Below are 14,099 nucleotides of genomic sequence, written 5' to 3' on the forward strand. Positions count from 1 at the left end.
TTCCTTTTGGAGTGCTGATGCTTGTTTAATGAGAACAATTGTATTAGATTCTCGACTAGTGACTTCATTGATTTCAACAGAGCTACCTCAGTTTGCACCAGAGGGGAATCTTATCCTTGGGCTCAAGTCCAGAAAGAAGGAATTTGATTTGTATTTGGAGAAGAGTTTTTAAAATTAATTAGTACAAATCATAAGGAAGAATGACATAAGAGAATGAAGTTAACTGTGGGCCTCCTGTTCACTCTGGTTGACTTTTGCCAGTCTTATATGAGCAGTATTGTAACTTTTCTCCATGCATTGAGCTCTCTAGTGTACTAAGTTGCACTACGGCAGGGACACTTTACTGTAAAAGTGATCAGATTCTGCATTGTAGGACAATCCTGGAATTTTTAAAAGAATCTTGTTGCATCTCTCCCTGTTATGCAGGGTGAGCATTAGCCATTCTCTGCAATATACTCTTGTTTCTTCCTCTGTCATGTATGGCTGAGTATGCGTAACTTTGTGCTCTATTATCCTGAAGTTTTTTCCAGATGCATTACAGCTTGTAATCAGAAATGGAGAATAGAGTGATTATAGCACATGCCCTTGGAAACCTGTCATGGGTTTTTGGGATGATTAAGTCTTGAATAATTTGCTCACAGCTTCCTTTAGATGGCCTTTTTTTCCCTTCAGTCTGTCCTTTGCAGTTTAATCATGCTCTTTTTTAAGTGTCACTTCTGAACACAAAAGGGTGCTTACAGATGCGGGCAAACACCCAAAACAGCACTTTACTTTCAGCTCGGTACGCCCCTGCACTGAGCGCAGCATGTCTCCAAAGGAGGAATAGTGTCAGTTTGACCTAGCGGATTGAATCAGCTATTGGATACAGCTGATTCAATCCACTATTAGGTAAACGCACCAAAGCCCACTGAAGTGTGACAGCTATAAAGATGTTAGGGAGCTGGATCAAACTGATATGTCCCCTCTTTTGTTAAAGCACTGTTTTTTTCCCATATCTGTCAGCAGCCATGTGTGTGTACTCTTTCCTGGCCAAAGTGGTTTGATGTGTTTGAGCTGTGCATTGGCCTGGAGGTTGCATCCACCGAGATTTTAACTCACCCCTTCTTAGTGTTGGGTGCAGGCTAAACAACTTTTAGTACTGATACTCCTCCACACTTTTCCTCAATTCCCCTTGAGTTCAGAAACAGTTAAGTTCTCCCAGAATTCCCTGTCAACTTAGGCACTAGAGAACCATCACACATGTACCCAAACATACCTAAGTGGGTACAGGCTAGCACCAGGTAAATGTTGCTCTTTTTCCAGTGTCTTCCCATTATTCTGTGCAACCATAAAGGATAGCAAACTTCTCCAACACTTGACCAGGCAAATTGCATTGAGCTGCTTGATGTTATTTCAGTGCACAGAATTGTGGAATATGCCTCCAGAAGACCTAGCCATTCACACAGGTGAGTGTAGTATTGACTAGGCATTAGTAATTCAAGTATAGTTTTGCATACTGGGTACTAGTCCTACTATTTAAACTTGCAGTGAAAACAGCCACAGTGGTGAAGGTGGCCCCTGTGGTTTTGGGTGATTCTGCTGGCTTTAGAGACACAATGCTCTTGAGTTTTGCTTTACTTTTCTACTCTAGGTGCACCAGTAAGTTTGAGTTACCTGGGACTGTTTTCAGAAGAGCTGGGTGTCTACAGGTGTAACAGAGGTTGATAAAAGCATATGCTTGGCACCTTTGTAGGTCCATCCCCTCACCAGGAGTGACAATAGTAGGGAGCCTCCTTTTTGAAGAAGCAGGGGGAATAGCCTTTTGTTTTACACAGTAGGAGGGGTCCTCCCCTTCTGTTGGAAGCTAAAGGAATGGCTACCCTGGTCAACTCTGCCCCACCTATGTGGTGACATGAGTGGCAACAGAGACCCCTAATATCACAGCAATGTATGTAGGTCTACTGAACGTAACCTGCTATATAATTTTAAGATTTTCCCCTAATCATGGCAAACTCCAGGGGGTAAAGGCATAATGAGTTTGAGCCTAAGCCTATAGGGCCTAAGTGCTAACATGCCTTGAATTCCACAGCTTACCTGCCTTCCTTAATTGATTGGGTTGTTGCAAGGTAAGTCTGCCAGGAATGTTATGTTTTTAATTTAGACAGTGTTTAACTTGACACTGCTGTGACTTGAGATGGGATCTGAGCTGCTAACTCCTTACTTGGTCATAAGCTAAGCAGGAATTGGGGGACTTAGCTTTAAAATGGTTGTCTTAATTTTTCTGCATTTCTTTAATTGGCTGAATGTTCAATGCACACAGTCAGCAACTTCACACCTCAACAGCTAGTATTAACCTAATCCTTAGGGAAATCTAGATAGTGTGCTCCATTCCTTCTGTAGAAAAAAAAGGCATTACAGAAAGTAAGTAGCAGCTGGAATACTGTTTCATATTACTGCTTCTCCAGGTCAATACTGCATGGATTAGTCTCCAGTAATTTTTCTTGCAATAAGATGACATTTTTTACAATTTCCATTAAACTAAAAAAGGACAGTTTATAATAGGCAAACACTGTTATTAATAAAACATCTCATTTAAAATGGCTATGAAATAACCTTAATTCCAGCTCTTACTTAATGCTGAGGCAGACTTCAATAAGCAGAATGCAGCGATGCCACTAACATTGATGATTCCTACCCCTCATGCTCACACACAAGAACAGACACAGTCGGACATTTGTTCTGGTTGTATTTTAGTTTGTACTAAAAAACCTTCCAAAATAAAAAACTCAACAATGGATGGATAGTGTTCCACAGTAAATCATAATGCTGAATATCAGAGTCACAATGACAATGGAGAATGAGTAGAAAATAAATTGGGTACAGGGAGAAAACAACTCGAGTGAAACACACAGGAACTACCAGAGGTAACAATTCTTGTACTCGACAGAAGAAAAAGGGTATAAACCAAATACTGGGCCTGCACCTACACAGACTGCATTATAGCTTTATCAGACTTCTGACTGATGCAGAACTGAGAAGACTATGTTCATTAGGTGCTCTCATCAAAGCTATAGCCCTGATTTAAGGAACCCTTCATTACCAGGCTACTGTGCCCTGGCTGTCATCAACAAATACAATAAGACCAACAGGAAGGGGTTTACTCTATAGCTGCTACAAGCCAGTGAGGTTGTTCAGTCAGTCAGTGCATGGTGCTGGAGCAGTAAGAACTTTTCCAGTTTCTGCGGTCTGTTGTGCATTAACTTCTTATTTAACCAGTTGTTTAACACAACATTTTTTGGTCTGGAAGTGAGACGGATGAGAGAAGAGGCAACAGTGAAAGAAAAATCATGAAAAAAAGGAACTTCTAGCCTGCTAGGAATGCTTTAGATGCCCTACTGCATTCATTTGGCTGGCCAAATAGAGCCATCCAGGCAGTCTAAAAGTTAAAAGACACAAGTTTAAGTTTCATTAAAAAATTTTCTAATGTTGATTTCTTCTAGAGGTTTGAAATGTTACACAGAGTATAAACCAGTTCCCAAAAAGAGAACAAGCTTTGTTGTGGAGCTCTTCTCAAGGCAGGACCTTAGAGTTTCGCTGTAGAGGCTAGTTTCAGTTTCAAGTTTTCAGCAAGCTTGTCCATGAACTCAAACGTGCTCAGGTAGTCAGAACGTGTCACACTAGAAGGTGGGGGGGGGGAGAAAGAGAGATAAATAAATACATAAATAAATAAAGCACCTTAATGCAACCAGGCAGCAAAATGTAAGATAAATGTAGTGCAAACTTAGAGTTAGGCCACTTTCTGCAGCTGCTTTGAATGCTGATTTACTTAGATATGTTTAAATTTAATGAAGGCTGCTTATGAGGGCCACTTTCCAGTGGATCCAAGGGGGATCTGCTCTGATAAGATAAGCTCTTGGTGTATTTGCAAACAGGAAACTCAAGCATGCATGTACCCATTAATGAACTGCTGCGTAACCAGGCTTTGTTGTTTGACTTTTCAGATCTCTTTTCATTTAATAAATTGCTTTATTAAAAGAATTGAAGCTGCCCACTGGTCTAATTGTGCACCTCTAATGTAAAGGTAATGTTTACTTCTGTGGAAAGGCACTTCAAGAGGTTTTAAGCAGAGCCTGTGAAATGCAGCCCTCTGCACAAAAGGTAGACTTCACTGCTAATTAATAGATTGGTTGTGTCTATCTTCATGAGTCATTTAAAATAAAATCCAAAAGCAACCAACTAAAGTCTCTAGAGTCTAGAAGATGTAATTTTCCAAGAGGAAAAAAGATATGCAGCATATTATATTTCCTAGAGAAGGATCAGAGAACATTTCACATAAGATATCCAGGCAGAAATGTACTGAAAGCAGTGACCACTGGGTGGATGAAGCAAGCAGATAACTACATATTGTGCAGAGCATCAGCAAAAAGGCTAAGGGTAAATCTATGAAAAATGACCTGGACTTTTTAGATCCCTAGAGCACAGAGGGCATTGTCTAAAACTTTAAATGCAAGTACTTTTATCTACTTTACCTCTAGACTCAAAAAACTTGAAGGCCTGCATTGATTCAAACCAATAGTCCTGAACAGTCTATTCATTTTAATATTAGACCGGGGTTGACAGCCCATATGGCCTGTAGGCCAGAACTGGCTTGCAGAGTCACTGGATCTGGCTTTGGTGGCTGGGCAGAGTGGTGGCTGTAGTGACTGGGTCTTCGTACTAGCCTGCCTCAGAACCTAGCTGGATCATTTTAGCTGGCCACCAGAAAAAGGTTGCTGACCTCCGCTTTAGACTGAATGGAACGGATGGAATGGAATTCTTTGCACTCCTCCCAGCTTTCTACATTGATGCTGAATGACTTGTATAATTTTTGTATACATTGTGGTACCACCATACAGAGCCACCCTGCTTTCTACAGCAGTCTTGGATCTCACTGTACAAAATATTCTTGAGAAAAGCCTTCTCTCATTCTCCTGACATGACTGATCCATCACAATCGCCTCTTCTTGACAGTGGTTTCTAAGTGTGTCAGTCCTGCGCACTCCAATACCTCTGTTTAGTATTCTCTCATCCCACTTTATTTTCAGGATCTTATGCAATCAACTCACGTGGAGGCTTTTCAGCCTTTTGACATGCCTAGCATAACAGTCTGCATTTCTGAACCATAAAGCAGGAATGACAGTACAAAAGTCTCATAGATTGGCATCTTCACTTTAGGTGATAGTTTGCTGTTATTCCATGCAAGTTTCTATAACAGCCCAAAATTTTTATCTGCTTTTCCAGTTTTGTTAGTCAGTTTAGTCTGAAGGTCAGATTCCTACTGATCATAGAACCCAAGTAGCAAGACTGTCAACACCAAGAGATTTATCCTCCAGAGTGATCTCATTGGTTCTTTCACCCTTTGGTATCTGACCAGTCTTCCTGAGACTAATTGCAAGAGATTTTGCACAGAAGATTCACTGGGCAGCCAAGGCCACATCATCCACAAACAGGAAATCTCTCAGAACCAGTTTTTCCTCTTCAGTTCACTCTAAACCTTGCAATGTTGAACAAGTCTCCATCTAGTCTGGTTTGAAAATAAAATGACAGCGATGATGGCCTTGAATGCATGAAGCAGGAATGAAAGACAGATATTAAAAAGCACAGAGGTTAAGACACCCCCCCCATTTTACTCCATTGTTGATGTCAAAGGCATCAAGCCCCTCCTGCTGGGGCAGAGAGAGTGGATGTCAAAGAACCTCATTAGAGAGAAGGTTCAAGCTGGACATCAGGAGACAATACTTAGCAGTTAGGGCTGCTAGGCTCCGGAACGGGCACCCAAGTGAGGTGGTGCTCTCTCCTACCTTGGGGGTCTTCAAGAGGAGGCTAGACAGATATTTGGCTAGAGTGATATGACCCCAACTTCCAACAGAGCAGTATAATTTCATGGTGCTTTCATCATTGTTGGCACATTTATATATTTCAGCAGGCAAACAGTTATTGCTGGATGCCTTTTTCCTAGAAATTGTTTTAATGGCTTTCAGGAGATCTTCTAATGTAAGCTCATCATCTAAATCCATCCTAACTTCAAACTGTGGTAATCCTTCAAGCTTCTCGTGTTTGATTTCAGTCATACTGGAGTATGTAAATTGCAGTGTTCAATCCAATGTTGAAGTTGTTTTTGTTTGTCAGCAATAGCATTTCTGTCTAAGACTTGCAGAGGAGCTGTTGTCTTCTTGACTGGACCAATTGCTCATTTAATGTCTTTGTGCGTTCCAAAGCTATCACTTGCATTAGCTGCTTTCTGAATATCTTCACAGATTCAGCCAAAAATTTTGGGCACACCTCTTAGCCTCCTTCTGCATTTCTCTTCAAGCTGTTCTCAAACTTTCTAGGGTTATGGTGTTGGTCGATTCCTTATAGTTGGTTAGCACTGTCTTTTTGTTCTCAACTGGTGGCAGAAGGGTTTCAGAGTACTCTTCAAACCAGCCTGCATTTTTTTTGCATTTTTTGCCAAATGCTGTTATAGCAGCATTGTACATGTTTAGCTTTTGAGCTTTCCCAAACTAGGGTGGTCGAGTTGTTAGGTAAACTTGCTTTCACAATAACTTCTTCACTGAATAGTTTATGTTTTATTATAACTTTATTTTGGCTGATGTTTATTTGAGGATGACTGGTAGTTTTGCTATGGTGGATCTTTTTGACACATGTTAACTTTGCAGCATATTAAAGCATGATCAGTATCACAGCAATGTGACAAGACCTTGTACACAGGATTTGTTTCAGGTAGTTATGCCTGGTTAGTACTAAATCTACTTGGTACCTGTGCCTTGATCTTGGATGTTTCTACAATGTCTGTCTTGTGATTTTCCCAGCAACGTAGGTGTTGGTAATGCATAGATTGCCTTGAACAAAGTATTAACACTCACTGGCCATCTTCATTTTTATTACCAATTCTGTGTTTGTTCAGAATACCAGGCCAATTTATAAAACTACATCCAACTCTTCCAATAAAGTCACCAAGTATTATAAAGGCCTCGTTTCTAGGAGTTGTCTCAATTTCTTCAAGTTGCTAGTAGAAAACATTCTTGTCTTCATTGCTAGCTTGAAGAGTAGACACACAGGCACTAAATAACGCAAAGAAGCCATTCTGTGTATGCACTCCAAGCATCACAAGTTGAACAGATACAGCAATGGGGCTTCACAGAAGGACAATAAGCTGTTTCTAATAGCAAAGCCTAGTCCCTGCTCACTCCTTTCTCTTCCTGGTTTCCCATGCCAGAACATGGTGTAATTATTCTCTTGGATAGAACCTGTATCTGAGAGCTGAGTTTCTGATAATGCAGCAACGTCAATTCTGAGTCTAACCAATTCATAATTTAGTAGTGCTGTTTTCCCATAAGCCTGAATCGAACCAGGGTCAGAGACCAAACATGCTAGCATGCGAGTCACTCTGTCATTCTGGCCAATACAGATCACACCAAGACCTTCAGTGTGTATCCCTAGGCAAGAGTATGAAGGTGTAGCGGCTGCCCTAGGCCTACCACCCATCTTTAGACCACTGAGACAGAGTCTGAAGGCCAGACCAAGTCCAGACATTCAGTGCCTCGATGGTTGTAGTTTCTGCCAGCACAAGAGAATAAAGTTGTTGCTGACTGCCCAACACCTCAGTGAGGGCGTGTTTGTCAGGGTGATGTCCCTTAGCCTTCTCCATCCAAGGAACACCCACAAAGCAGTGGTGGCTAGGGTTCTGAGGTACCCTAAGTTTACCTTACTCTGGAGGTTGTGGTATTTTAGAGGAGCTACCCCACCACAAGTAGTCCCACCACATTGCCAGAAGCCCTCCAGTCACATGCAGTTCATGGTCAAAACGAGGACTAGTTACACATGCACATTAACTGGATCATTGGCAGTTACACACACACACACACACCCCCTCGCCCCCCCATATGCTAACTGGATCTTTGGCAGTGTAGGGAGCGAAAGGGGAGAGCATGCGTGTGCGTGCATGTGGTGCAGTGTGGGGGAGTGTTACTCTGTGTGTGTGTGTGGGGAGGACAAGAGGGTATATGGGGTCAAGGTATGAGCGTGGGGTGCAAGGACCCCCCCCCCCACATTCCATCCATGGTGCGCAGCCTCTGCCAGCAGGCCCAAGGTGAGGGCCCTTGTGCCCAGTGCAGGTGCTGCTGCCTGTAAGTATGCAGCTCTGGCTAGCGCTGCACACAGGGGTAAGAAGCCCAGCCAGGTCACCTCCATCGCAAGGGCTCCCCAGTGTGCATGTGCAGGTCCCACACTTGCGCACCACCATATGAATCCCTGCACTGGAGCCACCTGGTCTTCCTCAGCCCCTGCCATGCAGGTCCCAGGACTCCACTGGAAGAAGCCCCTACTTCCCCAGTGTCCCAAGTACCTGCACAGCAGGGGGTAGGGAAGGCAGCCAACTCTAGCATGGGGCTTCCTCCAGAGGCATGCAAGTGTGGGAGCTGCACGTATGTAGCAGGAATGCCTGGCAAGAGGAGCGGCCCGGCTGGGCTGTGCTCCTCACCCCGTGTGCAGCACTGGCTGGAGCTGCATGCTACACGCCGCCAGGTGGCAGTGCCTGTGCCAGGTACATGTGCCTTGAGCCCTCCCTGCCTGTTGCTGCTGCTGCTGCTATTGGCAAGGCTGTGCACAATGTGAAAGGGTGCCCCTCACCAGCTTTGTGCTGCTGCTGCCCCCCCTGAGTGTGAATGCAGCCACCAGCCCCAACCCCATTCTCTCCCCTCCCACTCAGCTGCAGCTCTCTCTACCACTGCTGCTTCCCTACCTGTGGCCCAGAGTGAGCAGGACACCGGGGAAGCCAAGCAGGTACCCCAGTGGTTGCAGGGGCAGCAGCCTTGCCTGGAAGCTTAGTCCTGGATGCCCTTCTGCCCATGAGTGTGGGAGCAAGGAGCAACAGATTATGTTGGGGTGCGTGTATATGTGGGCACCTCGCTCCCACCCTTGCAGGCAGAAGGGCCGGGCAGGATACAATTAGCTCATGGGTGCTGCAGGTTAGATTCAGCAGGCTGGATTTTGCCCGCCCCTGGGCTAACTGGATCTTTGACAGTTACACATGCACACATATGCTAACTGGATCTTTTGCATATACGCACACACTATCTGGATCTCTGACAGTTGCATGCAAACATGTGCACACACCCCTTCATACATACTAACTGGATCTTTGGCTGTTATACATACATATGCACACACAAATGCCACTTTTGGTAAGTTAGGCATTAACCGACTGATTTGTCAGTAAACTAACATGCTCCCCTGAGGTAGCTCTCACCCATCCTTGGAAGAATTGCAAATCTGGGTCTGATTTGCATCAGTTTAAAGAAAGGAAGGGGAAAAAAAAGACTAAACACTTGGTCTAGATATTTCAACAGATATGGAAAATGCAAGAGTGTACAATTTGCCTACAACAGCATTGTGCAAGTTTCTCTTGAGTTACTTATGGAAAAAGTTAATGCTCAACTCAAATTAAACTGAATGCATTAATTCTGTACTGTTATGTGTAGGCTGGGAAGTGAGCAAGAGGTCTGGTTGGCTTTGTTTTACTTGCCCCATTTTCTTTTATCTATATATGCAGCTTCTTTTTGTTTGCAAGATCATCCAAATGCTCCCAGTAAGTGATCCTGTTTTCCATAGAAGGGCAAGTTAAGGGCAAGCGGTGAGAAATGGATTAGTTGATGGATTTTCTGTAAACCTGAGGTACGAGTTTAAAACACTGTATTTAATAAATATGAGTTTAAATGTAACAACTGTCACAGTTTCAAAGACTGGTTAACCTGCCTGACTTTGGTTAGCCAAACCTAAGTCAGCTTTAGTTAACCTGCATCCCAACACTATTTGGCAAGATGGTATGGATGGGTCAACTCAGAACCTGAGATATTTTGAGTGCCTGTGTGTGCTCGGGGGTGGGGGTGTTTTAATTAGAGCGGTTTCCAGAGAGCCGCTCTAATTAAAATGCTGCAGCATCACGTGTATTAAGCCCCCATGGCACACTTCAATTAAAAGATCATTAAAGAAGCTTTAGTTAAAGCACCTCAGTGGCCATTTTTAAACCCACAGGGACTTATATATGCAATGCTGCAGCAATGCTAGGTCATTCTAATTAGAATGCAGAGCAGATTGCTCTGACGTGTTCTAATTAGAACATGTCAGAGCATGTGTATAAGCACCCTTTAAGGCTATAGCTGTCTTATTAGATGTCTATACACTGCAGAGCACTGCTGGGTCCTGGTCTGTGACTGGGATTCCTAGATGTTACTGCAACGTAAATCCTACTAAAAAGTTACATTTCAAATAGATCACTATCCTACAGTAGGTAAGAGCAGTGCCACAGCTAGGTTTCAGCATACTCATGTACTTACTTAGGCAAGCCTTTAATGCAGGCGGCTAGATCCTTTGTCATGAAACCAGCTTCTATAGTCTCTACACAGACCTCTTCCAAGGCAGTGGCAAAGTTCTTGAGGTCAGTATTTTTATCCAGTTTAGCTCTGTGAGCTAGTCCTCTAGTCCACGCAAAAATGGAGGCTAAGAGAGAAAGAGAGAGAGAGAGAGAGAGAGAGAGAGAGACAATATACTAGAGAAACAATGAAACAGAGCTGCAATTTTCTATGTGGTCACAATGAAATACAAACAAGTGCTTTGTTGCCCAATTAGGAAATGGAAGATTGATTAACGTTAATTAAAAAAAAGCTGAGTTTCCCATCAACATCTGGTGTGGGAAGGTGAAAGTATATAAGCCAATTCCTCCTATAGTTTTTGTACCTCATGTAGCTTTCTTAATAAATGTTTCTTTTTAAGAAACAGTATCTATTTTGCTATTCTTTGTGGCACACAAGAAACAGAGCAATAATGAAGTCACGTGAAATTAACTACTCCACTCTCCCAAACGATCAGACTAAATCTTGGCAAGTATTACAACATCTTACGGGGGAGCACTATTATGTAGTTGCAGATGATGTTTTATATCATAATTTTATACCATGCTTGTTTGCACTTTTATTTGGAAAGGGAAAAAACCACACGAGGCCACTAGTGTAGTATTATATGGGAATGAGGGAACATTCCATAGCTTGGACTGTATAGTCCATTGCTCTTTGCCCAGTTCCAGCCCTTGTCTACACTGCAAAATGCTGCTGGCAGAGCTGTGTCCAAAAATTCACAGCCTAGAGCCGACATGGCTCTGCTAGCAAAACCCAAGGGGTGGATGAAGCTCTCCTGGGAGGAGAGGCCTTTTCCCAGGAAAGCTTTTATTCTGGGAGGCTGTGTAACTAATGGCAAAAGATTCTCCCCTGCTGGGAGAACTGTGCCTACACTAAGGGTTCTGGCTGCTTTAATGCTGCTGTCCAAATTAACAGAGCACCAGTGCACTCCGGGCACTCCCCAGTGTCTCCTCCCCACCTGGCACATGGGCAACAGGATTATCTGTATACATCTGAGTCCACAGAAGCACACTGACACTAGGTGCAACCACTTTACAACTAGCACATATGTTACCCTGCAGTGTAGGAACTTGTAGACACAAGACAACTGGCATTGAGTCTTTCAGAGGTAGAGACCATTCAGAAAAGCACAAGCTGTCTTACCAATGGGATTGGTGGAAGTTTCTTGACCTTTCTGGTGCAGGCGATAATGACGAGTAACTGTTCCATGAGCAGCTTCTGCTTCTACTGTCTTGCCATCTGGGCAAATCAGCACACTGGTCATCATACCCAGGGAGCCATAGCCTGCAGATAATAAGAAAAAAGTTGTTTCCTTTGAACTCCCTGATGCTGCATCATTTTGACAAGCCACAAGGACAGATAAGGAGAAACAAAACTACAGGGGAAAAAAAAAAAGTCCCATACTGTTTTATAGTTGGGCTGTCATTCCTCCCTTTTCTTGTGGTAGGAGCACGTGAAGTTGTAAAAAAGTGGAACTTGTAACAAGTCCCCGACCCCATTACTGTAGATGTGGGAAGATGGGAGCAAGGCTTTTAAGAGCCAAACTGATTTGCATATTGACTGGAAGGGATAGCCATAATTTAAAATAAGCTCTTGGAGCTCACTGAGCAGTCTGATTCTGATCACAAAGACAGAAAGAGCTCCTAAGAGGACCACTGAGGCAGTGAGAGAGCCCAGACAGGGGGAAGGCACCCTGAAAGGATAGACTTGAGAGACTAGGTTTTGTGTTATGAAGGCAGGTTTTTTTGCTTAATTGTACTACAAGACATGGGATAGCTGTAGGGGTGTTGGGGAGGCTACTGACAACCCTCTGAAAGGGAGAGAGGAACAGTTGTGGATTCTGCCTGGGGCAGAAGCAATGTGGGCTTAGGAAGCACCGAAAGACTCTGTGAGGGTGGGCTAACTAAAGCTCTAAACCCATGCGCTGGTGAGGGAGGTGGTGGGTGTTAGAAGTAGGCCCAGTGGGGAGGTAAACCATATGCCATTAAGACTGGGTGGTTGCCCAGAACTGGAAACAGACTACCTACTTATCTGACCAGCTTCCTTAATGGGCCTGTTGCTGCCAGTGTGCCCCATGCCTGTGTCAGAGCCAAAGCCACTACTACGTGCCTCTGGTTGAAACTGCCTTGTGCCTTGGGCTGGATCTGGCCTCCAAAGAGCCCCCCAGTCTGGATTCAGCTCAGGGCATGAGGCAAGCTTGACATTGCTGTTCTAGAGAAATCTAAACAGAACGCCAATTCTGATTCACTTTTTAAAGCCATCCTTGAGTCTCACTTGGATTTTCTGGCATATATGAAATCCTGCAGAGTCTACTCTACAACATACCAACAAGCTGTCTGTAGATATAAGATGCACCTCTTGAATAAAAACAGGAAGGCAGCAGGATGTACAGAGTATAAGATGGGTACAGGGCTAATCCTAGCAATGTACTGGAAGAGAAATAGCTCATACCTTGTGCAACAGAGTCAGACTGCACATCACCATCATAGTTCTTGCAGGCCCAGATGAAGCCTCCCTCAGATTTTAGGGCTTGGGCCACCATGTCATCAATGAGCCTATGCTCATACCAGATCTTCTGGGCTTCAAACTGAGACCTGTATTCTCTGGAAGAAAAGGGAAAAAAACCCACTATTGCAGCTCCTGATAATTTTTGTTCTGGTGCATGTTTTGTGTAAGCAAAGAGAAGTCCCATAAATTGCATAAGGAAGCAGACAAAGAGAGGAGAATAAACAAGGATGGTGAAGTTGAGATGCCTTCAAGATTGCTATGTGGTAGGTCTGTAAACATTTTACTACGTGGTTTTTCTTTTATAGGTGGCTTTTTGATTTTTACAGGTAGCTTGTTTATGATGTTTGCATGTAAGGATGACATGTACCCTGGTGTGAGGGCCTGGGGCCTAGGGACAGCCGTGAACTCCCTAGCGCCCCCTACCGTCATGTTAGGGTGAACTTAGCACCCTCAGAATCTCGCCCGCCACGACTTTGATGACCAATAAGATGTATGGGAGGCTGCCTCTGTTCCCCAGTTGACGGTACTGATGTTCCTGCCCCTACTCCTAAATGGGGGTCTATATGCGCCCCGCCTTAAGGGCTATGCGTGCCTCCAAACCTCCCCTTCAGCATGCCCCAAGCCTCGCAGCTGTTCTGGGGGACGTTTGTATAGTCCCTCGCCCCTTGGGTGCCCTTGTTCTCTCTCTCGGGCCCCTGGGCTCCTCGCCCACCTGGTGCCCCCTTGGGCCAGGCTCCTGTCTCGTCGGCGCTCAGCTAATCGCTGGCGCCCCCTGGGTCCGGCTCGCTACCGCCGCCTAATACCGGCGCCCTTGGGCCGGCTCGTTACCACCGCCCTGATGCCGGTGCCCTTGGGCCGGGTTCTCGCCGGCATCCGGCTAATTGCTGGCGCCCCCTGGGTCCGGCTTACCACCGCCGCCCCCAATACTGGCCCCCTTGGGCCGGGTTCTTGCCAGCGTCCGGCTAATCGCTGGCGCCCCCTGGGTCTGGCTTGCTACCGGCGCCCTAGGGTCTGGCTCATTATCGCCGCCCTAATCCCGGCACCCCTAGGGTCTGACTCGCTACCTCGCTTGCTCTGCCCCGCTCTGGGGCCTTGCCCTCTCTAGGGCCGACACCGCGCGCCTCGCACCCCGTCTCTGCCCCAACCTGGGGCCTTGCC

At 44.8% G+C, this 14,099-nt stretch overlaps 1 protein-coding gene across 1 annotated transcript in view; it reads right to left on the reverse strand.

The window, feature by feature from the left end:
- Positions 1-2,711: 2,711 nt before the first annotated feature.
- IDH1 (isocitrate dehydrogenase (NADP(+)) 1, cytosolic) overlaps positions 2,712-14,099 on the reverse strand; it is a 34,818-nt gene continuing 23,430 nt past the window's right edge. Inside the window, exons 6-9 of the mRNA XM_019554257.1 lie at positions 12,885-13,036; positions 11,577-11,717; positions 10,356-10,518; positions 2,712-3,656 (exon numbers count right to left, since the gene is read on the reverse strand). Coding sequence (XP_019409802.1) covers positions 3,563-3,656; positions 10,356-10,518; positions 11,577-11,717; positions 12,885-13,036 — 550 coding nt within the window. The 3' untranslated portion in view covers positions 2,712-3,562. The remainder of the gene's footprint in view (positions 3,657-10,355; positions 10,519-11,576; positions 11,718-12,884; positions 13,037-14,099) is intronic.

Source organism: Crocodylus porosus, unplaced genomic scaffold (assembly GCF_001723895.1).
Source record: "Crocodylus porosus isolate Cpor-Errol unplaced genomic scaffold, CroPor_comp1, whole genome shotgun sequence".
NCBI lineage: Eukaryota > Metazoa > Chordata > Crocodylia > Crocodylidae > Crocodylus > Crocodylus porosus.